The sequence below is a fragment of the Fusarium oxysporum genome, chromosome VIII (assembly GCF_013085055.1).
Source record: "Fusarium oxysporum Fo47 chromosome VIII, complete sequence".
NCBI lineage: Eukaryota > Fungi > Ascomycota > Sordariomycetes > Hypocreales > Nectriaceae > Fusarium > Fusarium oxysporum.
The window spans coordinates 3497033-3524886 of record NC_072847.1 but is presented as its reverse complement, the minus strand read 5'-3'; the positions used below and the strand labels follow the sequence as shown (position 1 = coordinate 3524886).

Genomic DNA, 27854 nt, shown 5'->3' with positions numbered 1-27854 from the left:
ATGGTCAGTCGGTCATCTAAGATAAGTCTGCACTTTGCGGGGAAAGTGGGACATGTGGGAAATGCCGAGAGTGTGTTGCAGATTCTCGTGGACCAGCGAGCCGGCCTGCTGGCTAGCTTAGGTTTTCAGCAAGTCACTACAGGCCTCTAGTGTCTGACCCAACTATGCCTCATTAGGGTCAGATCTTCAGAGAGGCATTATGGAACTTCTTTTATCCATCTCAGTTGATTCGCTCAAAGTTTATTAGTCTAAAGTATAGACATGCAATAAGACACGCGTACTCCGTAGATAACTTCTGGGGAAAGGATAACCAGACCGGAACAGCGGCATCCGCGTGCTCTTATCGGCTGAGTATCTCATGTCAAGATACCGCTAAACTTTTTTAGTGCCGCTAGCATATCTCCGATCCGGAGCCAGGAGAGTCAAGATCCAAAAGTGGAATCCCTGATAATGATGACTGATAGCCAGAGAATGGAGTAGCCAATCATGTCTGACCGGACCGGTCCTACTCCATCAGGCTAGATCAAGATGAAATGGCGATAACCGGTGCAGTGGAGTACAGAGTACCAGTGTCACAGTCATCATTGGATAAAAGAGACCATTTCACGTTGTTGTTGATGCTGTAACTCGTCTCTTCTTGAGATAATTGTCTACAGCGTAACCTCAGGTCATTGCGCCTTTTCTATCCGCATCTTATCTTGTTTCGCCAAACTTTCTTTCCCCCTCTTGCCCCGCTCTCTTCTATCCTCTAGGATTGCAACCAAGGTTGGCATCAAGCCCCCATCATGGCCAATCAAAAGCATGTGGTCTTCGACGTCGTCGGCACCTGCGTGTCATTCAATGCCTTCTACAGCGGCATTGACCGTGTCATTGGCGAGAAGCTAGCCGCCAAGCACATCACAGCCAATGCATTCGGCTACACTTGGATGACGGCAGCCGAGCTGGAGTTCACCTTTCTCTCCGTCTCTGAGCGCCATCGTCCCTACAAGGAAGTCTTGCGCACCTTGTTCTACCGCACGCTGTTCATGGTTGGCGTTGCGGCACCACGGGAACTCGTCACAGACGCAGAAAGGGATGCTTGTGTCCAGGCATATTCGGACCTCGAGTTGCGACCGGGAGCAAAAGAGTGTTTTGCAATATTAAGAGACGCCGGCTTCACAGTCTGGTGTTTGACAACAGGCGATACCAACCGTGTGGGCGGATACTTTGAGCGCGCTGGCGTTGACATGCCGCTGGAGAACCTCATCAGCTGCGATGGACAGGGCGTGGCCAAGCCAGCGTTGGCTGCATACAAGCCAACCCTAGCCCGATTCGCACCGGATGATATCAAGTGGTTTGCTGCTGCTCACATGTGGGACGTGTCTGCTGCAGTCAAAGTTGGCTTCCGGGGCGCTTATTGCACCATATATGAACAGGATCCCTGCGCTGAGATCTTCGACGCCCAGATGGAGGTTATGGCTGATACACTACCAGAGATGGCAAAGGGGATTGTACAAGCATCGCTTTAGTTCTTGTCTGTTTTACATAAGCTCGATCAACCTTATTTTAATATAAATCGCTTGCAGTGCCTAGTTGCCTCCATGAGGTCCTGTAATGAATCGTCCAAGTATTTCGGTCTCGGACTGGGTAAGCCATCCATCAGACGGAGAGAGATTTTCAGTACCAAAGACGGGTAGTTGAAGCAGAGGATCAGCCGTGGGGTCATAAGCACTGAAAAAGTCCATGCTGGACAGGGCCTGGAAGTCTACGGGCCAGCCAGACACGGAGTCTATTTCCGCTTGACCACCTGAGGCATTCGGAACCGCTGGTGTAGTGGCGTCGAGCGCATTCTTGCCTGCCAAGTTGGCTACCCAGCTGCGGAATGCTTCGTATGCCGAATCGGAATATGCTTGGTTATGGCTGCCCACGTCGTTCGGTCGTGCTCCAGCGTGCAGACGAGCGAGAGCACGCTCTAGCGACTCGATCAAGGAAATTTCAGACCGTGCCGACTCCCCAGCAGCAGACATTTCCCGTATCATATCCAATCCCTCACATAACGACTTGCGAAATTGGTCAGAGAGATTGCGGATCGAGTAGGCAATCAGCACCAGCAACGATGCTCGACACGCACTATATTCGGAATACGAGGCCCGAGCGAGACCCATCCCGCTTGATCGTAGCTGCTGACAAATATCAAGGGCTTCTGTTGCCGCTTTGATGCAGTCGCTTATCAGCTCTTCTCGGCTACTCACAAGTTTCGAGGCACTTCTTTCGTTGGTCCCAGGGCTGTTTTCGGGGACGGACGGGCTTGTCGCAGAGTCTTTTGTTTCTTTCTTCAGTAGAAACGGTCTCCCGACAAACATGCGCACTAGGCAGTAATCGAGTCTTAGGTGCATTGCCGAACGTGACTGTGTCATTGTTGGTTGCTCATTCGCGTCGATTTTATCCGGAGGGAGAGATTGCCACCATGTGGTCAAGCCGTCCTTTTTGGACACAAGCCGCGATACAATTGTGACTATCTCTCGCTTTCGACAATTGCGCAAGATGTTGCTGTATGAGTGTTATTCATAGCGAACTGTGTTTTATCTCATGCGTCGAGCTTGGGTCTCAACTTACATTTCTTGATACATGTCTTCGAGAAAGTCCATCAGCTGTACAGAAGCTCTAGTGTAAGAAGCTCTTTTGCGCCAATCATCTGATTGTAAACCGTCCTGATGTATGGGTAGACTGGCATCGATATTTGACCGAGATACCGAGATAGGCCGGCCATGGAAAATAGATATCTTTCTTCTCTCCAGTCAGCGGAGCTCATGTTCCATTTGCAGTCTGGGGAAGCCATAGCTTACCTTTCCAACACGTAGGTCGTCCACCAAACGCGATTTCGAGTTTCGATAACGCTTGCGTTAAAGGCGCTGTTGCTGCATTTTCGATGCATGCCATTCTGTATCCCCAGCCTAGTAGCCAGGTTAACGTAGATAAACCCCAGGCCAGAAGCGTCAATCGGCAGGGAATAGTATCCAAACAACAGGCATGCCTGCACACTTTCTAGGGACGAGATCTCAATGATTTCGGGGAGCAGCCGAATTGCTTGTTGATAAAACATGGCGCCTATCTCTTCCTCCAAGAGGCCTGACGTCGAGGTGTTTTCAGAACCGTTGGTGTGTTCAAGATGAGCGTATTGCGTTCCAATGGCAAGGACTGTCAGGAGGATGCTGACCGTCACTTCACTACCAGCTTGGGACAGACCTTGAGGGCTCTTATAGAGCAGATCTAATTTCTCAAAGACCCAGCTCTCTTCAATAAAGAAGAGATAGCTCTCTGCGAACTTGAAAAAGACTGTCACCAGGAAGTTTGATATGTTGGCAGGGGGGAACGATGATATGGCTTCCGACAAGTGATTATGCCCAGGACGTAGATGATGCGCACGTGGAAAAGCATCCGAGTCATCATTTTGACTATTGCCCTCCTACACATTATTAGTTAATGAGGTATGAATGAGAAGCATTGCCTGTTGGCAGTATAACATACTCGGCGGCTCTCCGGCTCTTGTATCTGGCTCTCGATTAGGTTTTTGATACGCATGGAGAAGTTCCAATACGAGAATTCCCCTGAGAAATCTGTGATGGTTTAGTACCCGTGCTCAGTACAAGTGAAGTATGAGGTCAACGAACGCGCCGTCGTATCTCCAACTGGTTGCATCGTACACGCCTCATCATCGATCTCCAACGCTTCCAAATTGTCCCCCAGCCCTTCCAAGTCCCTCGGACCATCTGAGGCCGGATTTAGACTCTGATGCTCGGCGTCGAGTCTGTCTGCTATATTGGAGAGGTTCTCGGTGTCAAGCGGGACTCCTGGCATGGTGCGCCGTAATATCCGTTCCATGTGTCTTGAACGTTCAATCAGCTGGCTCGTATCTGGTCTCCGACGGCTTTCTCTTCGAGGTGTCAGACATGCTCTCGACAGTCGTTGAAGCTACTCACCTCGGAACGTAGGCACGAAACTCACGAGGTTTTGGGGTCGGATCAGTGTATCTACATTGTCGTTGGAGATGAGAACACCTGCGGCACGGGAAGCCGCTTTCACATTTCTCTTTCAATCGACGACATTCATCGCACCTATCGCATCCGACATTAGACGAATTCGGTATATCCCTCCCTGGCTTGTCTAGGAATCTTACGCTCGGGAGACGCGTCTTCGATGCTCCATAACCACTAGGTCTGTAATTGACGGTTACGTATTGAATCAAGTAGGGAGCTCAATATGAGATAAGGGGGGTTCGACGAGTATGAATGCATGTTCCCCAATGTTGGCCGGGGGCTAATCACATACGTGACTTTCCTGCACCCCGCTTTTCCAGCAGCCATCCCAGAATAGTTAGTCAGTGCGCAGTGTCTTATCTTGAGTAAGATAGGCTTGAAGAAGAGAGTAAGTTAATTGATAGTTAAAGCTTATGACGTCTCAACGATCTATATCAGGCTGACACAATTCAATTTCCAATCAGCCAAGCCAAGACGATGGCAGCTAACGATCCCCAACTCCATCCTTGTGAGATGACCCTTGAAGTCGTTTCATGGCTTGGAAGAGACAAGATGCTCCCTCTATCTCGTGAAAGGGAAAGAGTAAGTAGTTTTAAAAATAAATGTATCTATACTGCAAAGGATTAAAATAAATACTTATTTACCTGGTTCCACTTGCCCATGTGCCATGCTTGTCATGGTGGGTCTTGAGCTCTTAATGCTACCTACCCCTCGCAACCTGTGTCTTGGTGGCGGGTTTGCTTTGTGGGGTCAGCTCAGCAGACCATTTCTAAATACCCTGGATCTGCCAAAATAGAGGTTCTGGTATGTGGGATAAAGAGGAGAGGCTTCATTTGCTTGCTTTCCTATAAGTATTGTCTGTTGTATCGTAGGACCACCTGCCACAACATCTTCTTCCGATTAAATTTCGGATTTACGTTATATGAAAATTTTCACTTTTGCTTGTTATTAACGAAATCATGCTTTCCCCTAGCCCAAAACCTCATCCCGTTATAATCGTTGGGGCAGGTCCGGTTGGTCTAATTACGGCGGTAAACTTGGCAAAACTCAATGTGCCAGTACTGGTTCTAGAGAGAAACCATCAAGTCGACCAGTCTCCCCGCGCGGCTGTTTACCAGCCTTGTGCACAGGCGGAGCTGCTCGAGTCTGGCACACTCGACGATGTCCGGAAGGAGTCTGTTCTCAATGATGTCATGACTTTCTGGAAGAACAAGGAAAGGGTCGCTTCTATCGCGAAGACTCAAGATGCTGATGTATTCCCTGCCGGACTCAATTGCCCGCAACCCAAGCTAGCCAAAATCTTGGTCGACCATCTCCTCAATAAATACAATGCTGAGATCAAGTTCTGCCAGAAGGTCATTCAAATCGACTCCGACACTGGACAAGATACAGTCGAAGTCGCGGCTTTAGACACTAATACAAACCTCGAGATCAGATACACGTGCAACTGGCTGGTAGGGGCCGACGGCGCTGGGTCAGCCGTCCGCAGACTCTCCGACATCACATTTGACGGCTTCTCTTGGCCCAAGGAAGACTTCGTCGCAACCAACGTACGCTTCGATTTCATGAAGCATGGGTTTTCGACCGCCAACTTTATCATGGACCCTGTGCACTGGTCCGTCGTATGCATTCTAGACGACGCTGGCCTTTGGCGTTGTGCCTTTGGTGTTAAGGCGGGAATGACAAACGATGAGATTCGGGCCGAGATCGATGAGCACTACAAGCACATTTTCCCAGTCTGGCCTGTCGAATACGAGCTCGTGGAGCTAAACAAGTACAAGCCTCATCAGAGATGTGCCTCGACATTTAGGAAAGGAAGAGTTTTGCTGGCGGGAGATGCAGCTCATGTGCGTACTGATTCTCAGAGACCCTTGTAACCATATTCCGCGAGATCATCTGAAGTACTGACTCATAACCTGTAGAGCAACAACCCTATTGGAGGACTAGGCTTGACTACAGGCCTCTTGGACGCGGGACCCCTCGGTCGCGCTCTTGGTGCCGTGATAAACGGTCGAGCACCAGAAGGCCTCCTTGACTACTGGGCGAATGCGCGTCGCGACAAGTGGCTCACTTTCACGAATGCCTTCTCCATTGAGAATAAGAGAATGATCCAGATGGCCGGATACAGTGAAGACCCTCTTGGTATATGGGCCGATGACGAAGTCGCCAAAGAACATAACATGGAGAAGTGGGTAAGGACGGCAACTCCGGGAAAGAAACAGGAGGACACTCAGTTCTATGAGTCGCTCGCAGACCTTCATAACCAGGATATGTTCCATGTGAGGCAATGGAGCATTACTCTTGATCCTCGGTGGATGGAGGAATACGAGGATCCAGAGGTCGTAAAGTACAGAATTTCCCTTCGGCCAGATAGACTTTGAGTGTACGTATACTGGTCCCATCTGGACACCAATCGGGGCCTGTGCGACTCGGAGTCACCGGAATTAGGTTACGAGCTTCTAAATACTGGCAAAGTGAAAGTAGCTCTCATATAACAAGGATCCGCTTTTTCTTCTCTGAGTAATGTGGAGTGAGACGAACAACTAATACAGTGATTCTTATGATCATTTGAAGGACGAGATTGTCTTTGAATATACAAAGATGCGTGGTACAGTGAGGTTAGAAAGGGAATCAGAATGAGGTCGTCTGCATGGCGGCATGTTTGGTCCTATGAAAACTTGTAATGGCTTTGCAGAGTATGGGTTAATGGGATGCAAGCTCACCACAACACTTGATGCCTATTGATTGGTGTCTCCCAGTACTTGGAACTTACTCCTGGGACACATTTTTCGGGTTTCCGACCCAGACTCCTCTCCAATTGGGGGCGCCTTATCAGCTTGGGTTCTCACTGTTGATGGCATAGAATTTGTCTCATTACCCGGCACATATACTCCTCTGGACGATAAAAATGAGACAAATGGGCTCTGAGAAGTTCGAGACGCTTGCTTCCCCCATTCAAATCGCCATGCCCCCAATCACACTATGTTGACATATCGGAGCTAGAGGGAAAAGATAATCTGTGCAACATTTAGTGTTAGACTTAAAGGAGGTAAAAATCAACGTTAACTTAGTAAAGTCAAATTCTAAACAGAATAGAGTTCGCCGTTCCGTTGCTAATGAAGTAGGTAGTGTCAGCTCGTAAAGACCACATAATCTGGGGAAACACACCCACGAATGAAAAGAATCACCGACGTGCCTTATTGCCGAAAAGCTTCGGGGGAAGCTATATTGGCTAGTGCAATTGGGGACACGCAACGTGCAGCAGCTTTACTTATTTAAAAATCGTTTGAGAAACAGTTGGAATGCGTTCAATGTGCCGGGCATCCGAGATGGTCCAGATTCCAGACTCAATGGTGAAACATGACAGCCTGACAGGTGCTCTGGAAAAATGCAGTCCACCAATTGACTAAGCTTCTTGTGGCGTCGAGGTTGGCGTTTCAATCTTAACCCCGGTAGATTGGGGGCTATGTGGAGCATCAATCTAATTCCCGAACCTCCCAAAACCAAACTCGCGATCCCTAATCAAGATGCAGGGCCGATGATATCGTAAACACGGGCCACTATCACGGCTGAACGGCATCTATGCGCGGACATCTCATGATTCGAGCTTCAAATGCGCGCTTCAGATATAGGGAGTGCACTTAGTATATAAGAGAGCCGCATGCTCTTGGCATCGTCTATCTTGTTCTTGGCATCAGCATTCCATTCAACAGTATACTTCAATTCGTATATACACTTTCTCTAAACTTCCATTCTTTTAACAATCCATTCATTAACATGTTCTCTTCAACTGTCCTTCTCAGCGGCCTGGTCGCCTCCGTACTTGCGGCCCCAGCTCTTGAGGCTCGTGCCGGCAGCTGCACTTTCACCGATGCTGCTACTGCTATTAAGAACAAGGCTGGCTGCTCTACTATCACCCTCAACAACATTGCCGTTCCTGCCAAGACCACTCTCGACTTGACCAAGCTCAATGATGGCACTCACGTGAGCTAACTCATATCTCTATCCATGCAAATCTAACAAAACTTGCAGGTCATCTTCCAGGGCAAGACCACTTTCGGCTATGCTGAGTGGGAGGGCCCTCTCATCTCCTTCACTGGTAACAATCTTCTCATCGAGGGAGCTGCTGGACACTCCATCGACTGCGAGGGTAAGAGATGGTGGGATGGCAAGGGCAGCAACGGCGGCAAGAAGAAGCCCAAGTTCTTCAGCGCCCACTCTCTCAAGAACTCCAACATCAAGAACTTGAACGTTCTCAACACCCCTGTCCAGGCCTTCAGCATCAACAGCGTCACCAACTTGGGCGTCTATGGCGTTCACATGGACAACTCTCTCGGCGACTCTCTCGGCGGACACAACACCGATGCTTTCGACGTTGGCTCCTCTAACGGCGTGTATATCTCTGGAGCTGTTGTCAAGAACCAGGACGATTGTCTCGCCATCAACTCTGGTACCAACATCACCTTCACCGGCGGCAACTGCAGTGGCGGCCACGGTCTCTCCATTGGATCCGTTGGTGGACGCTCTGACAACACCGTCAAGACTGTCCGCATCCTCAACTCTTCCATCTCCAACTCCGACAACGGTGTCCGCATCAAGACCGTTTCTGGCGCTACCGGTTCCGTTTCCGATGTCAAGTACGACACCATCACTCTCTCCAACATCGCCAAGTACGGTATCGTCATTGAGCAGGATTACGAGAACGGTTCTCCTACTGGAACCCCCACTGCTGGTGTCCCCATCACCGACGTCACCATCAACAAGGTCACCGGAACTGTCAAGTCCAGCGGAACTGATGTCTACATCCTTTGCGCCAACTGCAAGAACTGGACCTGGACCAACAACAAGGTCACTGGTGGAAAGACCTCTACCAAGTGCAAGGGAATTCCCTCTGGTGCCTCTTGCTAAGTGTTGAGTCTGGGTGAGGAGAAGTACATGGAGGTTGTGTAGAACATGACATATAGCTGGTACTATCTTCTATTGTTTGTTTTCTTTGTACATATATGCTATCAGTTAATACTATTGTCCCTGATACGCAGACAAGCTCTCTCTGTCTATGGCATGTGAGGTGAAATGTACAGTCTGCAGACTTGATAAAACCAGTTGTTTGTATGATCTGTCCTTTCATTTGCAATCTGGTTCTTGAGTGCAGTAGAATCAATAAAAACAGCAACCCTCGTGACTGTGATATACTCAGCTACCTCTGGCTGGAGCAGTCTCACCGAGAAACCAGCACCGAAAGCTTTTTGAGGCCTGTGTTGATTTGGCAAGGATCTCTGGTTCCTCAGTAGACATGAATTTCAATGTCCCACCATAGCCTGGTGAGCAGGACCGTATCTGTTGCCCTTCGGCTTTGCTGAGTCTATGATCCGTCTCAGCTCCCGCTTCTCTTGGTCGTCAAGCTCAATATCTCGTGATGCCCAGTTCTCTTCCAGTCGCTCAGGTTTTGTTGTTCCCGGAATGGCAATGAAGCCCTGAGCTGCAGCCCATGCAAGTGCAATCTGTGTCACTTTGACTTTTTTCCGGGCTGCAAGCTTCTTGATCTCCTCGACGATCTTCTTATTGTGATAGAAGTTCTCGCCCTGGAACTTGGGTGCTGTGAAATGTCAGTCATGCCTGCCGCCGGATCAGTTTGGTTGAAGGAATACATACAACCACGCCGGAAGTCATTCTCTGCGAAGTCATCCGGGCTCTGGTATGGGAAGTCATCTACCAACCACCCATGGCCAAGGGGACTATAAGCTACGTAGGCAATGTCTAGTTCTCTTGCAGCATCAATGAGGCCGTCGGTTTCATGCAACGTTTCAAATGCTGAATATTCAGCTTGCAACGCATCAATCTTCGCAACTTCGGTTTATGTAAGTTAGGTCGGCAAGCCTAGCAAGGCGAATACTTACTAGAATTGGCTTTTCGAAGTGTTGCGGCAGAACACTCTGAGATCCCGATATACTTGGTCTTGCCCTGCTTACGAAGTTCGTCAAGAGTGCTAATCGATTCCTCCAGAGGGGTCTCTATAACAGTGTTTAGTTGGGTCAGATGTTGAAAGTGGAATTGACTTACTGGGATCGATGCGGTGGAGGTAGTAGAGGTCAGGAGTGAACCCGAGTCTCTCAATCGTGCCCTCAATGTATGACTTGATGTGGGACGCAGAGTTGGTGAGAGAGCCGTCGCCAAAGCAATCGATACCACATTTAGAGGCAACTGGCACGTAGGGTGAGACACACCATGCGATAATGAACGAACTGAGAACCTACTGAATATCTTGTCACAAACTTGATGTTTCCTGATGAAGTCTCCCAAGAGCTGTTCGTTTACGCCAGCTTTGTAGACAACCTGAAGGACTTTTGTCAGAATAACCTATTTTACAAGTCAACCTGCCTAGAAGATACACTCACGGCAGTGTCCCAGAAAGTGCAGCCGAGTTCAAGGGCTTTCAAAAGCACTGGCTCGGCTTGCTCAAGTGTTAAATTATTACCCAAGCCATGGCTAATGCCCATGGCACCAAAGCCAGGTGAAGGTACTGTGATTTCAGCGAAAGGGAGATGTTTAAACATTTTAATAGCCGGGACTTGGTTGACAGAGCTGAAGACTGAGGCAGAGGAATGTTGACCGAGATTTAGCAGTTTATATGACACTTCTTTCATCCTGAGAGCTGCACTGGCTATGACGTGCCATGACATGTTATGCTGAGAATGCACCATCCACGGAGGCTTAACTCCGATGTTTAAATCCGGTCATCTGAACCTCATTAATAAGAACATGACCCGTCAGCCGTCATCACGTTGCATTAAGTCCGCCAAACGTACGTGCTTAAAAAAGCAGCCGATACTTTCGTTGTGTGGATGCTGATCAAACATGATCCTCTCGACTGATCATCGTCTTGCCGAGAGCCTCTGGTCTTATCTTGGCTCAATCAAGATACCCAAGCCTCATTGAACTAGCCATGGCAAGAGGAACTCATCGTTACCAGAATACGCGAGTTGGATTCCTGAGCCTGTCACGGACCAAGAGTCATATTGATGATGGTCTCTTTTGAAGTTCAATCGGCCCAAATCATGAGATGCAATTGTCATTGGCTGTGGCTGGTCACACAGAATCTTTTGCCCCAACTGCGGGGTCACGATGGTCCGTCAGCGCTAGCATCAGGGCTCGCAAGACTGGAAAACACCAAGTTTTGTATTTTTTTGCTGTGAAAATGAGCGGAACTCCCTTGGTTCTACGTCCGAAGAATGCAGTGAATGACTCTGAAGATTTGCCTTATGAATACATACCACTCGGCGCGGGGCAGATAAGACTGCTGCGCCTCAACGCCGGCCAAGAAGCAGATCAGCTCAATGGCGAGCTCATTGTTGAAAGCTTCGAAGAGCTGCCCCCGCGACAAAAGGCAGGTACTCCAGCTCCAACAGAACCGATAGATCCGAAGAATTATGTTTGCTTTGACGCGATCTCCTATGTCTGGGGCCAGTCAACCTTCACGGACACCTTCTTCACCCCTCAAGGATCCATCCCGATAACAGCATCACTCGCTTCTATTCTACGCCGACTTCGCGATGAAGAAAAGTCCCACCTATACTGGGCTGACGGCCTTTGCATCAACCAGTCAGATATGGCGGAGAAGGAAGTTCAAGTGTCTCTTATGGGCATCATCTACAGCTCTGCCATGAGGGTTCTGTGCGACATTGGTGAAGAAACGGAGAATATCGCACTTGTACTTGAAGCCATAGAGCGCTACTGGAAGCGAAACATCCGTCATGGATTTGTTATGGGCCAAGGCGACTCCATGATCCTATCAGGAGAGTCAACCGCAAAGCTCATGGGCATCCCATATCCAACAGATGAGGAGGCAGATGCTATTGAAGATGTTGAAGGAGACGAATGGCCTGCGCGCTATCTTGAACTCATCTCCGCGCCATGGTTTCACCGCCTTTGGGTCGTGCAAGAGTTTGTCCTTGGACGTGATGTAGTCATGGTCGTTGGTCGTCGACACATACCTTGGGGACAGCTCTGGGCAGGTAGTGTATGGTACAAAGGCGTTGAATGGCCATGGGACTCAGCCAAGTATACGAACGAGGACCTAACAAGCCTCTTCATTTCATACAACGCCATGTGTCTTGTTCGTTCATGTCGACTCATCGATCTCAATACGCCACATGGCCGTGAGTTTAACGACACGGTCAAACTACTCCTTTGTGGAGTCGAGATGAATCAAGCAAACTTGCCGATGTGCATGGTGTTCTTCTGCTCCCACGGCTGCACTGTGCCACGGGACCGTTATTTTGGTATTCTCGGCATGGTTGATGAGGACGACAAAGAGAAAGCACTCAGTCTTCGACCTGACTATACTTCCCCAATGAGGGACATAACAATGCGATTCTGGAAATATGCACTGCAGACCGATTCGGGAGGAGAGCTCATGCTCTGTGCGGGTCTACCAGGTCGCGCCGAAGAATATCCTTCTTGGATACGGGATCTTTCTGCACCGAAACCATTGAATCATATCTGGATAGGAGCTCCATTAAGTACTGCATGGCACGCAGCAGGGGGGCCAGCAAGCACGTGGTCTGTAGACTTCAGCAAAAATGACACTGATCAGTGTTTTGTCCAAGGATATCACATCGATGATATCACAGACAAGTCGCCCAATGGACCTTCTGATCCTTTCAACTTTGTGTCGATGACTCGTTGGATTGAAGAAGCTTTCAACTTCTTCGCTGGGACTGAAACATCAGACGGCGATTCGAATACACTGTATCCTCTGACTGCTGATCCTGTCCGCGAAGCAGCTCTGAAGGTGGTGATGGATTATAACAAACAAGACACTATGAGCCCCGATGACAAAGAGTTTGAGGATATGCTCCGGATAGGATTGTCTCTCCCTCGCGTAGCTTTCTCCGAAGATGCTAAGGAAGAGACGGCTGAGGAAGAGATTACTGGGGAGAAGCTTGTTGAGGAAAAGACCACTGAGGGAGAAGCCACTGAGAGAGAGACCACTGAAGAAGAGTCCACAGAGGAAGAAACCATTGAGGAGAAGATTATTTCCGAGTTCGAAGATGAAATCCTCACTTTGCAAGAGCTATTCCTTCGCATACACAAGACAAGAGGATTGGGTTACTACAAAACCGGGAAGGGCCTGTTTGCTCTGTTGCCAAAGGAAACCTGCGTTGGTGACTCTGTCTGGATTCTCAAGGGATGCCGATTACCTGTTGTGCTACGGCCAAGTATATCGCATCGTGGTTCGCATGAGTTTGTTGGAGGTGGCTATGTGTATGGGATTATGAACGGGGAGATGCTTGAAAAGCCCCAGTTTGAATGGCAAGAAGTCTCGCTCAGATGACCCCCCGCTGTAACCGTCCTCGGTCGGCCGGGAATAAAGATAATTCCCGTGGCCTGTGACAGTCAGCAAAAATGAATGAAAGACGCTGTGGAGCGTACGGCAGGACAGGACATAATGCAAGGATTGTTAGCCCGCTAAGAACCTAAGACATAATATCAAAAGCAAACAAGAACTCAATTCAATCTCAGTCGTGCTGAACAATTCTTTTGGTAACTGTTATTAATATGATCTCGCTGGTTCTGGCTGAGGTAGAGGTTTGTTGTGCTATACAAAAGGCTGAAATCTAAACCTGAGTTTTTCATTGACGCATTACCAGAATGGCAGAAACTAGTCTACATCCAAACCCGCAAGCCCTACGAGAAACTCACTCAAACCCCAAGCTCCAGGGTCTGGGACCTGCTGAAACCCAGTGCCACCAACATAGACACTCCGACCCAGGCTGGCTTCCATACCTATTGTGGAATTCGCGCCTCGCCTCGCCGCCTCTGCCGCTCGAACCACGTTATTGGTATTGAGAAGTTCTTGGATAAATGGTTCGAGGGCGTCAATCACCGTGCGGTCACCGACGCGTGCTGGTGTATATCTAGCTAGAACTCTACTGCTTTTCTCGAGTGCTAAACCCCAAGCCTGAGGTGTTGCTACTCCCGGGCCTTTGCTCTGGAAAGCGTGTTGAAGAGCGTGGAGGAAGATGACGTAGAGAGCTCCTGAAGTCCCATCCGTTGTGGCCTCTACCAATGGCAAGATGGTGGTCAAGTCCAATACAGCACTTCCGGCTAGAGGCTGGTCCAGAATGGATTTCAGAACTGCTATAGAAAGAATCAGTATCAAAACACGCTTGAAATCGATGTTCTTTCTTTTTTCTTTTACCTTCAGCACCTCTCTTAAGCCCTATTCCACAGTCGCCGTCGCCTACAACTGTGTCAAATCGCGTGATCTCCGGTTCAGCCCTGATAAGCCTCCTCAGTCCGCTCACTAGGGCTTCCGTAGCCCTGACAGGGTCATATGTACCAGCGTTGGCAGCGTTCTCGATTTGAGATGCTTTTCTACGGTTTTGTTCATATTGTTCAGCCTCACGGCCGGTTGAGACCGTCACTTGACAAGTGTCCCATGCCTGGGACTTGATGGGAGCACTCCACCCGACTGCCTCAGCGGGAGCGTCAAGTAGCTCCAATAAATCGTAGCTACTATTAGCCTCAAGGTTCAATATCGTGATTGAAAACCCCATACCGTTGAGACTGGTCATGAAGGTACCAGATAAGACACGGACTGGACGAATGTTAAATTCGGATGCCAACTGTCTAGCCACCACTGCTGTGATGGCGCCAAGTTCGAGCACGCTTATACCGCCAAGATTGTTGATAACCAGCACAATCGGGGCATTGACGAAGAGGAATGCTCGATCCTTGTCAGTTGTGTCAAGGAGCTGTCTCAACATTTTCCCGACAAGCTCTGTAACATCGGCTTTCTCGCAACTCGAGCCAGTTTCGTTGTGGATTCCCATTCCAAGTTGTACCATTCCTTTACTGAGCTCGAGACGGCTGCTGGAAGTATCGGAACGTCCGGGGACGTAAACATGAGAAAGACTGGCGCCAATGCTAGCGACATTGGAAGCTGCCAGCCTAGCCGCTGCCGCAACGTCTTTGAGGCTCCCCCCTCGGGCAGATAAAGCGCAAGCGATCTTTTGAACGAGAACAGTTCCTGCGATTCCTCGACGCCCGACTTTGCCGCCTTTAGATCGACCAACACCAACATCATCGCCGACGACTACCATATCGACCTCGATGCCCATTGTGCGAGCCTTTTCGACGGCGACACCAAAGTTGAGCACATCTCCGGTGTAGTTCATAACGATAACTAGAACCCCTTTCGAGTTGTTGCTGCACTTGATGATGCCGTTGAGGATCTGGTCGATCGACGGTGACGCGAAGATGGTGCCAGCTACTGACGCCGTCAAAAAGCCTTGGCCAACAAGGCCAGTAAACGCAGGCTCGTGTCCCGAACCGCCGCCTGAGACGACCGCCACATGATCTGGCTGGGGATCTTGCTGATACACGATTTTATTTGCATGGTCGACTTTGAGGGACGGGTTCGTCAAAGCTAGAGACTCAAGTGCACAGTCAACCAACTGCGAAGGGTTGTTGAAGAAATGTCGGTCAGACATAATAGTGACAGAGCTTCAGAGCAGAGAATCAACAATGAATGTCTGTGATAACACAATCGCGCCAGTTCGCTGTACACGTAGAACCCACAATGTTTTATTATAAAAACAGGGGCCTTGCTCTGGAACTCCATATACCCCAGACTGAAGCTGGTTTTTCGGGGATCTCACAATCAGAGGCACGAGCGTAAGTTTTCCGAGGGAAATGATTGATGGCGTAATCCGCGGCAAAGTATGGACCATGGGAAACCTTGATGCGCGCCCCATCATCCGGCATTTCTTGCCATTTTCGCCTGTTAGACTATTTGCAAGTACGTGCAATCGCCATTCAAAGACCGCCATATTTTATATGTTTGCGATCGGATAATTCGGGCACTGGGCATGGAAAGGGTGTCTCAACCTCACAGTGATAGGTTTGTGACTCGTGTCGATGATGGTATTGACAAATCCGATTCGCTAGCAACATTAGCATGAGGGGCAGGATGATAAACCTTCAGGACAGAAGGACCTTAACTCGCCGACGTGTTAGTTCTGCCCGTTTGAGGAAGTGGCATCTTAAGCCTTGCATTGCTTACAAGGCCAGCTGATATCCAATGAAGGCATCCAAACTGGATGCAGGCGCCGAGATGACCCCGAAAGATGACTTTAGGAAGCTTAACTGTAAATTAAGATCACAAGATCCGAGATGTGAAGTGATAGCACGCAATACTTCTGAAAACGGCCACTGATTCGAAAGTGGAAAAAGGGCAACTTCACCAGAGATCAGCCAACGTTTCCCTTCAATTGATCCACAAAGTTCTTCACGAAGCTTGCGGGGCCTCCAGATGATATGCTCCGGTGAAGCACTCAGTCAAGGCGCTTGAATTAACAGATATATTGGTACACAGCTTGTCACGCGACTGGGCTTTTCAAGAGAGCTGATTTCACCTAGGAGCGCATCGTTTCCTGTCATGGCTTGACAAAGCTTGTGAATTAAAAAGACCAAGCAAAGAAGAAGAATTTACATAAAGCAATCTCCTCGAGGTGAGTGCTTGGACCTTATTCAAACATTAGTTTTCCCCAAGCTATTTTTCTTAATAAAGCAATACGTGGTAATCGCAAGATACGTAGATAGCATGAGTGGGGCGGTAAATGATATGAGTTTTCCGCGGCTTGTTCGTGACGCCGCGGACTAGACAGTGTCGCCGCCTGATCCAGGAATCTGCTTAGTTGGAAAAAGTCTGCATGAAAAGAAGTTGCTCGTTACCGCTTCTGCAGCTTAAAAACGCCCCGTGAGTCTGTGGTCTCATCATCTGTCATCAGCCAACACATCTTACTCTGTATTAACAACATCATAACACTTTATTCCTCTTCAGCATGGCATCTTCGACTGCAGAGTTTTGGTCTAAGGCGGACAACTACGTGATGACCACGGGAGTCCCTTTCTCTCCTGTCGTCATCTCCAAAGCCCTGGGAACGCGCCTCTACGATGCAGATGGCAAGCAAATTCTCGACTTCACTTCGGGGCAAATGAGTTCCCTCCTAGGCCACTCCCACCCCGAGGTTGTCGAGGTGGTCAAGCACTATGTCTCTGAGTTGGACCATCTCCTCAGCAACATGATCACGCACCCTGTCGTGAACCTGGCTCAGAGATTGGCCAAGTTCTTACCCATGCCCTTGAAGAAGTCTTTCTTCCTCAACACTGGCTCCGAGTCAACCGAGGCTGCTATCAAAATTGCCAAGTGCTATACGGGCAAGTTTGAAATTGTTGCCTTCTCAGCTAGCTACCATGGGTTGACTCAAGGCTCTGGCTCCGCTACCTATTCGGCTGGTCGCAAGCGTGGTGGCCCTTCTATGCCAGGATCGTTGGCCTTCCCTGCACCATACGGTTACCGTTCTCCGTTCCGAAAGCCCGACGGCTCATGGGACTGGGAGACTGAGATGGACTTTGGCTGGTCCCTGATTGATCGCCAGAGCGTCGGGTCTCTTGCAGCCTTCATCATGGAGCCCATCCTCTCCACTGGTGGTATTCTCGACCTGCCAAAGGGCTACTTGAAGCGCATGCAGGATGAGTGCAGAAAGCGCGACATGTTGGTCATCATGGATGAAGCCCAAACTGGAGTTGGGCGAACTGGCAAGATGTTTGCCTTTGAACATGAGGAGGGTGTCGTCCCCGATATCCTGGCTCTCTCCAAAACGCTAGGATGCGGTCTTCCCCTGGCTTCGGTCAGCACTACGGCTGAGATTGAGCGTGGGTGCAAGGAGGCTGGCTTTCTCTGGCTCACCACTCATCTCAACGATCCTCTCACCGCCGCCGTTGGTGATAAGGTTCTTGAGATCGTCGAGCGCGACAACATTTGCCAAAAGGCGAACGAGCGAGGCCAGCAGCTTCGAGCTGGTCTTGAAAAACTTCAGCAGAAGTACTGGTGTATCGGGGATCTCCGAGGTCGAGGGCTGTTGCAGGGTATTGAGATCATTGCCGATCCCAAGACAAAGGCTCCGGGAGCTGATCTGGGCCAGGCTGTTTCCGACAAAGCCATGGAACTAGGGCTATCCTGTAACGTCGTCAACTTGCCTGGAATGGGCGGTGTATTCCGTCTAGCCCCCGCTGTCACGGTGACAGCTGAGGAGATTGAGCAGGGTTTAGAGATTCTGGATAAGTCTTTTAGTTCGGTCTTGGAGTCACGTGGCCAGATGACGGCCGCTGCTTGATGACCTAGACGGAGTAGGATATGGTGAAAGAACAAATAAATAGACCACTTTATTGTTTTTACTCGGGCATGTTCGAACTTGTGGCTGAATTATACAAGTGAAATTATAGCTCGGGTAAAGTGAGAAGGTAACATTTATCTTAGTTAAGGTTATCTACTAAGCTAAGAGAGATTAATTAATGTAAAATAATAAAGATAAATAAATAAGAAGTATAATAAAAGTCTTTAAAAAATCTCCTAATAAGCTAATAGAAAGTATATTATAATGAATTATAATACTCTTAAATATAATTACATCTACTTGTTATTTTTCTCCTTACAAAGTACTATAGGAACTAGTTAGGGCAATGGACAAGATATGTCTTTACTAGCAGTAGATAGAAAATATTATATCTAAGATATTAGATAATGCAATATGCAAGATTGGTCCAATCTTTAGTCAAAACAGCTGATAACCGGAGATAGAGTAGACTGGTCTGGACCTTCCTAAAGCCACGTTTCCCTCGTTACCCCGGATTGCTGATAACCGCAATGCGGGGAAGCCAGGTCAGGTTTCCCGCGGAAAGCTTATTTGAAGCCGTTGGACAGCTTATCTTCAATAGTTGCAGCCGTTGACTTAACCTGATAAGGGCAGTGCAACAACATTTGACCAAGTATTTAAGTGAGGATGTTTCCGTATCCAAGAACGGTCGCTCAGCAGCATCACATATCAGAATATTACTCAATATGGACAAATCACCAGATAACAAGGAATACTTCCAGACTCAACCTGCCCTTGAACAGGGTACTTCCACAGAGTACCATGAGCTAGCAAGAAAGTATAGCTCAGTCCGTTACGAGACATGTACAAGACTTTTGCTGACAACTTCAGACTCGAAAGTAGGCATGTCCAGTTCATCGCCCTCGGCGGCGCCATTGGCACGGGATTGTTCCTCGGTATTGGCCGCGCCTTAACGCAAGCTGGCCCGCTTAGTCTCTTGCTGGGCTACACCATTTCAGGCGCAGCCATTTTCTGCATGGTATACACGCAGTCCTCCCAGTCGTCACATTTAAGCATCGTTGACTAATATTTGTTGACTCATTAAAGATGCAAAGTTTAGGTGAAATGTGCACCTGGCTACCTCTGCCTGGAGCGATCCCTCAGTTCGCAGACCGTTGGGTAGACCCTGCCCTCAGTTTCGCTGTCGGTTGGAACGTATGTATACGATTCTCGCAATACTCGATCCCTTCTGGGCTCAAGCTGACCCTTATCATTCTACAGAGCTGGTATTACTGCGTCATCACTCTATGTGCCGAGATCGCCGCCGTATCGGTCGTCATACAATACTGGGAGGGAGCTCAAGGTGTCAATGTCGCAGTCTGGATCACTATTCTCATCGTCTTGGTCGCCTGCATCAACCTCTTCGCTGTCTCAGTTTACGGAGAAGTCGAGTTCTATTTTGCGGGTATTAAAGTCATCGCCATTGTCGGTCTTATCTTACTCGCCTTCCTCATTGATGTGGGAGCAACGGGGCAAGGCCGCATTGGCTTCCGCTATTGGAAGAGCCCAGGAGCCATGAAGGAGTACGTGGCGACCGGAGACTTTGGCCGATTTCTGGGTTTCTTCTCAACGCTTGTTAATGCAGCTTTCTCTTTTGGCGGTATTGAGACTGTTGCTGTGGCTGGAGGTGAGGCCAAGAACCCACGAAGAAATATTCCCAAGGCAGTTCGTCGCGTCTTTTGGAGAATCTTATTCTTCTACGTTTTGGGTGCCCTAGCCGTTGGTGTATTGGTTCCTCACAACGACGAAAAGCTGCTCAGTGCTCAGGCGAACGGCTCCAAGGGTGCTGCGGCATCACCATGGGTCATTGCGATCACTCATGCCAAGATCAAGGTCTTGCCATCTATTATCAACGCCGTCATCTTGAGTTCTGCCAGCTCAGCCGCCAATGCCATGACCTTCAACGGAAGTCGATATCTCTTTGCACTGTCCAAGAATGGACAGGCCCCGAAGATTTTCCAAAAATGCAACAAAAGGTAAGTCAGAGTTTTCTTCCAAGGTAGCATCAGCGCTAATCGCCTGCCAGTGGCACACCCTGGGTAGCGGTACTGCTTATTACTGCCATCTCTTTACTTTCATACCTCTCATGCTCTGCCAGCAGCAGCGTAGCCTTCACGTGGTTCCAGAACCTCGCTACACTGTCATCACTCTTCACCTGGTTCTCTATCTGCCTCATCTACGTCAGGTTTCACAGCGCTCTCAAGGCCCAGGGCATAGATAGGTCATCTCTCACCTTTAAAGCGCCCTTCCAGCCCTACCTGGCTTGGTTCTCAATGTTTTATTTTGGCCTCATCATCCTGTTTAGTGGCTTCTGGACATTTACTCCTTGGAATGCCAACAGCTTCGTCACTACCTACATCGGCATCCCGCTTCTCGGGGCTCTTTTCTGTTTCTGGAAGTTCTTCAAAAAGACGAAATGGATACCATCTACTGAGGCTGACTTACATCGCGATAAGGCTGCTATCGATGCAATTATTTGGGAGGAGAGGCAGCCAACAACTATCTGTGGAAAGTTCTGGGATTGGCTATGCTAGTAGCGTAGATGATATCGAGATAGTATAGTCAAGGTTGTCTGATCTGCTGGTAGCTACGATGTGTATAATATTCTTATATGTTCAGTTCTTCACTTGTTGAATATGCATGCTGTTAATTGTAAATGAGAGAAATGCTAATGTAAACCAGTGAATTCAGTAGCGACTAGATTAGAACAGCTGAACAAGATCTCAAATACATTTAGACTAAAACCATTCCGTGAAACCTATAAACTAATATCCGACCCTTTAGTTGATGATGATGCGTTGAGACTTAGGAGTAGCCTTAGGAACTACTATGGTCAGGAGACCATCCTTGAGGTCGGCAGTGACCGCGTCGTGGTTGATATAGGTGGGGAAAGTAAAGTAGCGCGAGAACTCCTTGCTATAGCCAGAGCGTCTTAGCTCTTCAGGCTGCTCGGGCTGCTCGGGCTGCTTCTCCTGGGCCTTCTCGCTGAGTGTCTCAGGCTCTGGCTGGCTCATAGTCTTCGACTTCTCTGATGTGTGGCTCAAGACCTCAAATTCGTCGTCATCGACATCGTCCTCGACGGTGGCCTGGTAAGAGCTTCTGCTTCGGGTGTCTTCGTTGTCTGACTCAACGACCGGGGAGGGAGCAGTCTGCTCAGTGGTTGTTTCAGCTGCCTTGGGGGATTCTGTGAATCGCTCAACCTTGCCACTAACAACAAGCTTGCGAGGCTCAGGGAACTCGACAGTGACGTGCTCCTTGTTCATGCCTGGGAGCTCGCCGTAGAGAACGAAGGAGTCTTCCGTCTCGTGGGCCTCAAATCGGGGTTCCCATGGGCGGCTGTTCACCCGATAGGCAGGGCAGGAAGCCTGAGCGCGGCTCTTCTGTTGAGGCTGGCATTGGCGCTTTCGCTGGGGCTGCTGGGGCTGCTGGGGCTGCTGAACGGACTGGTCGAGTTCCCTGAGGAGATGATAGAGTGGGTTCTGGGGAGCCTGGATATGGTAGAAGGTCTGAGGAAGGAAGAATGCCATTGTGTTGATGTGTTTTGGTTGTGAGTTGTAAAAGGTAATTGGTATAATGGTTCAGGCTTTTGATTGGCTGAGCGGAGGCGATTTGTGTTTCTGGGCTTTGTTTGAATTGAATGAGTAGTGAAGATATTGAATTCTGATAATAAGAAATCTACCAAAGATGTCGAAAGTGATTCATTTATACATCTATATTTTACAATTCACATTTAGGCAGCGCGTTCTTGCGCAAGCTGTTATTCACCATATCGAATTGCCATGATCTTGCTCGAAGCATCGAGAAGGTTCTTGAAACTTTTCCTAGCTGAGTAAGACGCCATTTGTCAGTACTCTGCACTAGCCACTGTGGCTGCTGGGGCTGCTTGCAAATCCACATTCTGAGCCTGGACCAATGGCACTTAGTCAGCATTGATGACAAACTTAGTTCCCAGACTTTCCGTGTGAACGCCGTCTGGACTTTGGTACTCCGTAGTCAAATCGTGATGGCTCAATAGTGGGGCGAATTATAGAACTTCCATCACTGCCTACCCGATACTAAAGCAATGCTTATAATGAGATGCAATAAATGGCCTATAGCTGCGCAGATAGGAAACGGTCACGTTGCATAAGTCTTGGATATGATATTTCTTTAATACTGCCTTTAATGGACCCGCTGTGATAATACACGAGTTTGCTGTCTTGCTTCCCCTAGATTACTGTGTTTTTGCTTTTGTTGTTGTCTGGCGGACGTGTTAAATGGCCAACCTCCCCAAGTGTTCAGCACCTTACACTCACCAGCTGAATTGTTGTCTGTCAAATCAAAGGGTTTCGTGCTATTATTTCTAGTTTTGGCTGTTAATATGCTCTAATCTTCTCCCATGGGCATGGTCTTCCTTTTCTACCAGGAGATTTGATTATTGCCCGCAGCGTCCTACTCAACCATTGGGGAAAAATGTGGCGTTTCCAAGCCAATGACTAGACCAGTAGCCACGCCTCAGCATTCCAATCAGCCCATGACGAATTCGTCAGCCCTAATTTGAGTTCTCATAGGGGGCTGTCCCAGTCGAGGCCCCGACAGCTCAGGTAAATCCCCCGACTTCCCCATAATCCCACTTGGCCCCGTTCTTTATTTCCAAGCTCCCTGTCCGTTTTGGCCGGATCGTCCTCCCGCATCAGCACGCATCTTTTGGCGATCCGCCGCGTTTACGTTACGTGATTGAAACCTCATGACCGGCAACGAGTCGGTCCTTCGGGATTCTGATGATAGCAAAGTGTCCATGGTTATTGGCGTCGCCACCTTCCTCTTGGCCACATCCACGCTTATGGTCGTGTTGCGCGTCGTAAGCCGAGCCATGGTGAAGCAGTTTAGACTGGACGACATGGCCGCTATCGCGTCTTTGGTAGGCTGACGGAATTCGCCGAAGGAAATAAAAGTGCCAGTACTAACAATTTTCGCAAGTTGACCATGATAGCTTGTGGTACTGCAATAACATCAAGTTTGTCCCACTACAACCCTATCATCAGAAAACAACAATTAACCAGCATCAGTGACTCGATTTGGTCTTGGGAGGCATATTTCCACAGTTTCTAGTAAAAATCAGATTCTCTACCTAAGGGTAAGCGCAGGCCGTATTCCTCCAAGCAAAGTCACATCTAACCTCGAACCCAGTGTTTTTGGGTGTCCGTATTCTTCTACATGCTATCCCTATTCTTTATCAAAATGTCATTTCTAATCAACTACTACCGGCTCCTCTCCGCCTCCAAACTACGGCCTTACTGCGTTGGAGCAATGGTACTGATTGTACTCTGGGGCAGCGGCGTTTGCATCCTTGTCTTTGTTATGTGCATTCCTCTTGCAGGCGTCTGGGACCCAAACGTTGACGCGCAGTGCGTCCCACACATAACCATAATGTGGTGGTTCAATGGCGTTTTCAACTCGATCGGCGACCTGTTCATCCTCACGCTGCCAATTCCAGCTCTGTGGCGACTCCAGTTGCCACGTCGACAGAAAGCCTACTTGTTATTCGTTTTCAGTCTCGGATTCCTGTGAGTTAAGCAATATGAAACAAAACCCATCAGCGGAAGTCACTAACAGAAAGCACATAGGACTGTGGGCATTTCCATCGCGCGGATGCGATGGCTCAAGATGGACGCCGACATGACCTGGTGGAACGTCACCCCTGCGCTCTGGTCTCTCGGCGAGTTGACGTCTGCAATTTCTTGCTCCTGCCTGCCATTCTTCAAGCCCTTAGCTCTCCGTGTCAAATCCTTCATGAGTCGTGCCACTGTAGGCGGTACTTACCCACAAATGACTGGCGGCGAAGGAGACAAGGAGGCTAATGCTCATTCGAGTGTCGGTGCTGGGCAAAAGGAGTTTATCCAAAATAGCAACCTGATGGTTAGTCTGGATGGGAGCCAGAATGAACTGGTTGAACCAGTATCGAAATAGCAAACGGTTCTTTTTACTTTGTCTTTCCACTTGCATAATACATATGGTCTCTAACCTTCTCGACAAAAAGTTTCACATTCCTATCATTTCCGATATACTCAGTGGTCTCGGTATAGGCGAGCCTTCTCTGTTAGATCTCTTCTGCTGGATAGCCGCTGTTGCTTATAAAGTCGTGTACAAGATCGCCCGTGACAGCGCCACATTCCCCGACAACGACGATGTGAATGCCCTCATCAATGCCGATAACTGGCATACACTCCAAACCATTCTGGACCAGCCGCCTCCCCAAGAAGAGCTTTCCTATTACTCACGCGCCGCTTCATACCTCTGGTCAGCGCCTAAAGAAATGAGTGTTTCAACCAAGAAGAGTATTTACCTCTGCTTGCACAGCATCAGAGGTACCGTTGATCTCCTGAATGTATTTGTCATCCCTCTTGAGGCTGATGGTTCTTCAGAGAGCAAGCAGAACTCATTCAGTGGGCCCATGTCAATTTTAAATTCTTTGCATATCGCTTGTCACATTATTGCTGGATTCGCTGTACCCCAAGATCCCATATCAAACGAGGTTCTCAAGGCTATGCATTATAGGAACATTGCTGTGAAGGTTGTAGCCGGTCGTATTCTCAAGAAGTACATGAAAGCTGATGGCACCAACAGAGGCTTTCCTGCTCTCGATAAACGCGGCATGGGGGCCTTGGTTAATGTTGTTGTTGGGTACTGGGGGTTGTTCGTCACTGCGGGTCACCTCTATGAGCTGAGTCATGGTTCTGCTAGTTCCAACCGGACAGTAGCTATTTTGATGGAGGTTGGTAGTGTACTAGGTGAAGTAAGTGGTGTTGCATATTGCGAAGCTGTCAATGATCCGGATCGAACTACGAGAGAGGTTCCACTTCTAGTTCTAGCTGGAGTAGGATTGATTGAGACGGGGTTGGAGTTGTCATTACTGGCAACTCTTGATTAATAATTTGACCTTATTATATCCCCATGGGATGTGACTACCTGTCACAATAGACATCAAGCCTGTGCTATTTCTCGTGTCTGAACCCAACTTATGACAGTTCTCTGGTCTATACTGTTACATCCTAAACCAAGCCCCGCGACTACTTCCCCACTCCAGCAAGCTTCTATCGGAGAAGTACCAGCCCGGCAATACTAAGAGCTACAGCAGCTGTATAAAACCCGGCTTGCGCCCCCTTTCCAGCACTATTTCGGATGAAATCAAAGCCTTCAGCGGCGTACTTGTCGCTCTCGACTGTTGATAGTTTACTCCCAGAATTGTCGAGCAGCCTGGCCTCAAAGGCGTGCACCGCGTCTGGTGAGATCGAGACGTCCTTGTCCTTGAGACTTTTGACGACTGTGTCAGGGTTCCACTTGTACAAGCCCGCCGAGAGCGGGAGATCGGTGTCAAGTTCCCAGCCAAGCCGGCTGCTATCATCGCTGGTAAGGGCATAGAACCAGAGATCGAGTGCGCGGGCCTTACGTTCGCTCAATGGTCCATTGTTGGCATCCCATTCGATTGTAATAGGTTGAGTGACATCAAGTTTCTGAGCCGAGTCAGGGCCAGTAAACTCGAATGCATGAATGGCGTGGAAGAAGGCGCAGCTGAGAGGAGAGAGTAGGAGAGCTGAACGCATTGTGTACTACAAGATGGGCACCGACGAGGACCTAGGTAGTAGAGATAACGAGAACAGGATAGGCCGTAATAAACTTAGTGTAGAACTGGTCAAGTCTAGCTGCAGTCAACGCTTTAAGAGAAATCAGGTAGGATATCAAAAAGTGGAGGGCAATGAGGGTAGGAAAAGGTGCATCTTATGACCAAGCATTTATCCAAAAGATGAAAACCTTGCAGGTATATGCTCCCGTAACTGGCAGGTAGAGAGTTTGTGTTGTTGGTAGGCCGTTGATCGCTAAAAGTGCCAATTCAAGCCATACCCCTTGCTGTATGGGGTGATGCAGAAGACACGCTTGGCATAGAGTCGAGAACGCGTCGGATGTCACGTTAGTCGGGCGGGTTGAATCCCGGTATACAAATGGCTGGCATACTGTCGTCAGAATAAAGTTAGCAGGCGGGCGACCCGAAGCATCGATATAGGCTAAACTTGGAATGAGGGCAAGTGACGGTGAGAAAAGAAAGAATGTTGGTTAAGAGAAGCTGGCTTGGCGTGAGGGGTATTGTGGGCATAGTGTTTTCTCTGCCAACTGACGGCAGGCTATTCCGCTGGGATTGGCTTTGCACGGCTGCCAACGCCGAGATATAACTTGTATACAGCATTGCAGATGGGACAGGGAAACAGTGCGCCCAGGAAGTGGTACTCGCATCTTGAATAGCACGACCCAGACTATATATTTAGTCTCCAGATTGCGGTGACATGCTTAGCAAGCATTATACCCTATTACCAATCTACCAAATAAACAAGTTTGGACTCGAGTTCCTCGTCTTGGACAGATCCTTCTCGAAGTCTAAATTACACTGCCTCCTCGTCGCCCTCCTGCTAGGAGCGAAATAAGAGTTAAAGAAAGGAGCACAGTCTAGTAAAAGTATAATCCAGGTTATAGTAACCTCCCTACCGCTTTGCAGGGGCGATAAATATATATATAAAAGATTATTATGTGAAATAAAGGTAATTATTATATAACGTAAAGCTAAGCCATTAAGCCTTACTCAAGGCCACAGGCATCTAATTAGTAATAATAACTTCAGTAGTCGTGGGCTCTGGAATTGTAGTTGTGAACGCAGTGACGCCAAGCTCAGAGCAAGCCTCATAGTATGCTGCTGGACTATCGCAGTACGTAGCATAAGCTGGGGTACCAGTCGGCAGGATAGTCGTTGCCGCTTCGCCCTCGGCACGACGGACAATCGCATTTGTAGGGATGGTTATAACATTCCCACGCTTATACGCTGTCAGAGTCCTGGAGGATTGTCAGCTGGTTTTCTACTAATTGATATGGATACTACCTACACTTCGTACGAGCTGACTGTGACTATGTTGAATTCCTGGCAGTCAGCCAACCGATCTGTAAACCGAGGCTCGCCATTCGGTGCGGCAAGGCTTTGCACACAGACATCTGCTGGAGTTGTTGTTGACTCAGAGCCTGAGGTAGTGGTGACTTCGGCTGTGGTGGTCGCATCCGAGCTGGCGATGGAAGGGACGGTCTCAGTGACGGCTGCAGAGGATGTTGCTTCGGTGATGGAAGTCTCAAAATAGGACGTCTCGGTCGACCCGATCGTGGTCGACAGAAGCTTGGTGGAAGAACTGCCGGGTTTGCAAGGTCCGGCAACGGCAGTGGCTGCTAGTGCAGCAAGAACGAGAGTGTTGCGGATCATTTCGAGTGTAACGACCGGTGTTGATAATTGAGATCAAAAGAGTGTATGTGTCCCAGGTTCAAAGCAAGAGAAAATAATGTCAAAAGTCTAGAGTTTACAATCGAGGAGAACGAAGAGATAAATACATGAAAGCAGGCCGCACTACTCAGCGGCTTTATCACGCATATTGTAGCCGAGCTTTACTTTTTTGGATGTCCTCGGCTGCAATGGAAACCTCTAGTCAGGGGCACCTGAAAGACTATTGAAATGGCTAGACTTGACTTGGTGTTTTGTACTCAAACTAGTTGGACGCTATCGAAACGCTACCAGATTAGAGCCAACGAAAAAGCTAACCCCTGTATT

General features: G+C 48.8%; 12 protein-coding genes across 12 annotated transcripts; 7 read left to right on the top strand and 5 right to left on the bottom strand.

Moving 5' to 3' along the window:
- The first annotated feature begins 553 nt into the window (after positions 1-553).
- Positions 554-1737, top strand: FOBCDRAFT_230496 (putative 2-haloalkanoic acid dehalogenase). Its single transcript, XM_031187562.3, has one exon. It carries the CDS (start codon positions 786-788, stop codon positions 1506-1508), a length of 723 nt encoding a protein of 240 aa, XP_031034827.2. The 5' UTR covers positions 554-785; the 3' UTR covers positions 1509-1737.
- A 3238-nt stretch (positions 1738-4975) lies between these two features.
- Positions 4976-6561, top strand: FOBCDRAFT_322499 (uncharacterized protein; the record flags this gene model as incomplete). The annotated part of the gene is made up of 2 exons (XM_031187565.3): positions 4976-5863; positions 5939-6561. The coding sequence occupies 2 exons, from the start codon at positions 4976-4978 to the stop codon at positions 6395-6397; spliced, it is 1347 nt and encodes a 448-aa protein (XP_031034830.2). The 3' UTR covers positions 6398-6561.
- Positions 6562-7793: 1232 nt separating this feature from the next.
- Positions 7794-8924, top strand: FOBCDRAFT_141910 (endopolygalacturonase PG2; the record flags this gene model as incomplete). The annotated part of the gene is made up of 2 exons (XM_031187566.2): positions 7794-8000; positions 8049-8924. The coding sequence occupies 2 exons, from the start codon at positions 7794-7796 to the stop codon at positions 8922-8924; spliced, it is 1083 nt and encodes a 360-aa protein (XP_031034831.2).
- A 392-nt stretch (positions 8925-9316) lies between these two features.
- On the bottom strand, positions 9317-10570 carry FOBCDRAFT_142106 (NADP-dependent oxidoreductase domain-containing protein; the record flags this gene model as incomplete). Its single annotated transcript, XM_031187567.2, has 6 exons — positions 9317-9612; positions 9669-9863; positions 9914-10027; positions 10077-10217; positions 10271-10349; positions 10412-10570. The coding sequence occupies 6 exons, from the start codon at positions 10568-10570 to the stop codon at positions 9317-9319; spliced, it is 984 nt and encodes a 327-aa protein (XP_031034832.2).
- Positions 10571-11077: 507 nt separating this feature from the next.
- FOBCDRAFT_230491 (heterokaryon incompatibility protein-domain-containing protein) lies at positions 11078-13548 on the top strand. The gene has a single exon (XM_031187568.3). It carries the CDS (start codon positions 11212-11214, stop codon positions 13348-13350), a length of 2139 nt encoding a protein of 712 aa, XP_031034833.2. The 5' UTR covers positions 11078-11211; the 3' UTR covers positions 13351-13548.
- A 129-nt stretch (positions 13549-13677) lies between these two features.
- FOBCDRAFT_142118 (Dak1 domain-containing protein) lies at positions 13678-15511 on the bottom strand (the record flags this gene model as incomplete). The annotated part of the gene is made up of 2 exons (XM_031187569.2): positions 13678-14156; positions 14218-15511. 2 exons carry the CDS (start codon positions 15509-15511, stop codon positions 13678-13680), a joined length of 1773 nt encoding a protein of 590 aa, XP_031034834.2.
- A 1353-nt stretch (positions 15512-16864) lies between these two features.
- FOBCDRAFT_263701 (pyridoxal phosphate-dependent transferase) lies at positions 16865-18199 on the top strand (the record flags this gene model as incomplete). Its single annotated transcript, XM_031187570.2, has 1 exon — positions 16865-18199. One exon carries the CDS (start codon positions 16865-16867, stop codon positions 18197-18199), a length of 1335 nt encoding a protein of 444 aa, XP_031034835.2.
- Positions 18200-18924: 725 nt separating this feature from the next.
- Positions 18925-20772, top strand: FOBCDRAFT_278644 (putative proline-specific permease; the record flags this gene model as incomplete). The annotated part of the gene is made up of 5 exons (XM_054706653.1): positions 18925-19016; positions 19070-19217; positions 19286-19393; positions 19460-20214; positions 20265-20772. The coding sequence occupies 5 exons, from the start codon at positions 18925-18927 to the stop codon at positions 20770-20772; spliced, it is 1611 nt and encodes a 536-aa protein (XP_054562628.1).
- A 104-nt stretch (positions 20773-20876) lies between these two features.
- Positions 20877-21941, bottom strand: FOBCDRAFT_230490 (HSP20-like chaperone). The gene has a single exon (XM_031187572.3). The coding sequence runs from the start codon at positions 21763-21765 to the stop codon at positions 21019-21021; it is 747 nt and encodes a 248-aa protein (XP_031034837.2). The 5' UTR covers positions 21766-21941; the 3' UTR covers positions 20877-21018.
- Positions 21942-23098: 1157 nt separating this feature from the next.
- Positions 23099-24241, top strand: FOBCDRAFT_188669 (uncharacterized protein; the record flags this gene model as incomplete). The annotated part of the gene is made up of 6 exons (XM_059608665.1): positions 23099-23138; positions 23198-23234; positions 23287-23354; positions 23408-23784; positions 23845-24136; positions 24188-24241. Exons 1-6 carry the CDS (start codon positions 23118-23120, stop codon positions 24239-24241), a joined length of 849 nt encoding a protein of 282 aa, XP_059465690.1. The 5' UTR covers positions 23099-23117.
- Positions 24242-25311: 1070 nt separating this feature from the next.
- On the bottom strand, positions 25312-25821 carry FOBCDRAFT_278641 (uncharacterized protein; the record flags this gene model as incomplete). Its single annotated transcript, XM_031187575.2, has 1 exon — positions 25312-25821. The coding sequence occupies one exon, from the start codon at positions 25819-25821 to the stop codon at positions 25312-25314; it is 510 nt and encodes a 169-aa protein (XP_031034840.2).
- A 1044-nt stretch (positions 25822-26865) lies between these two features.
- On the bottom strand, positions 26866-27568 carry FOBCDRAFT_297742 (uncharacterized protein; the record flags this gene model as incomplete). Its single annotated transcript, XM_031187576.3, has 2 exons — positions 27148-27568; positions 26866-27097 (listed from the first exon to the last, which is right to left on the bottom strand). The coding sequence occupies exons 1-2, from the start codon at positions 27510-27512 to the stop codon at positions 26866-26868; spliced, it is 597 nt and encodes a 198-aa protein (XP_031034841.2). The 5' UTR covers positions 27513-27568.
- Positions 27569-27854: the final 286 nt, after the last annotated feature.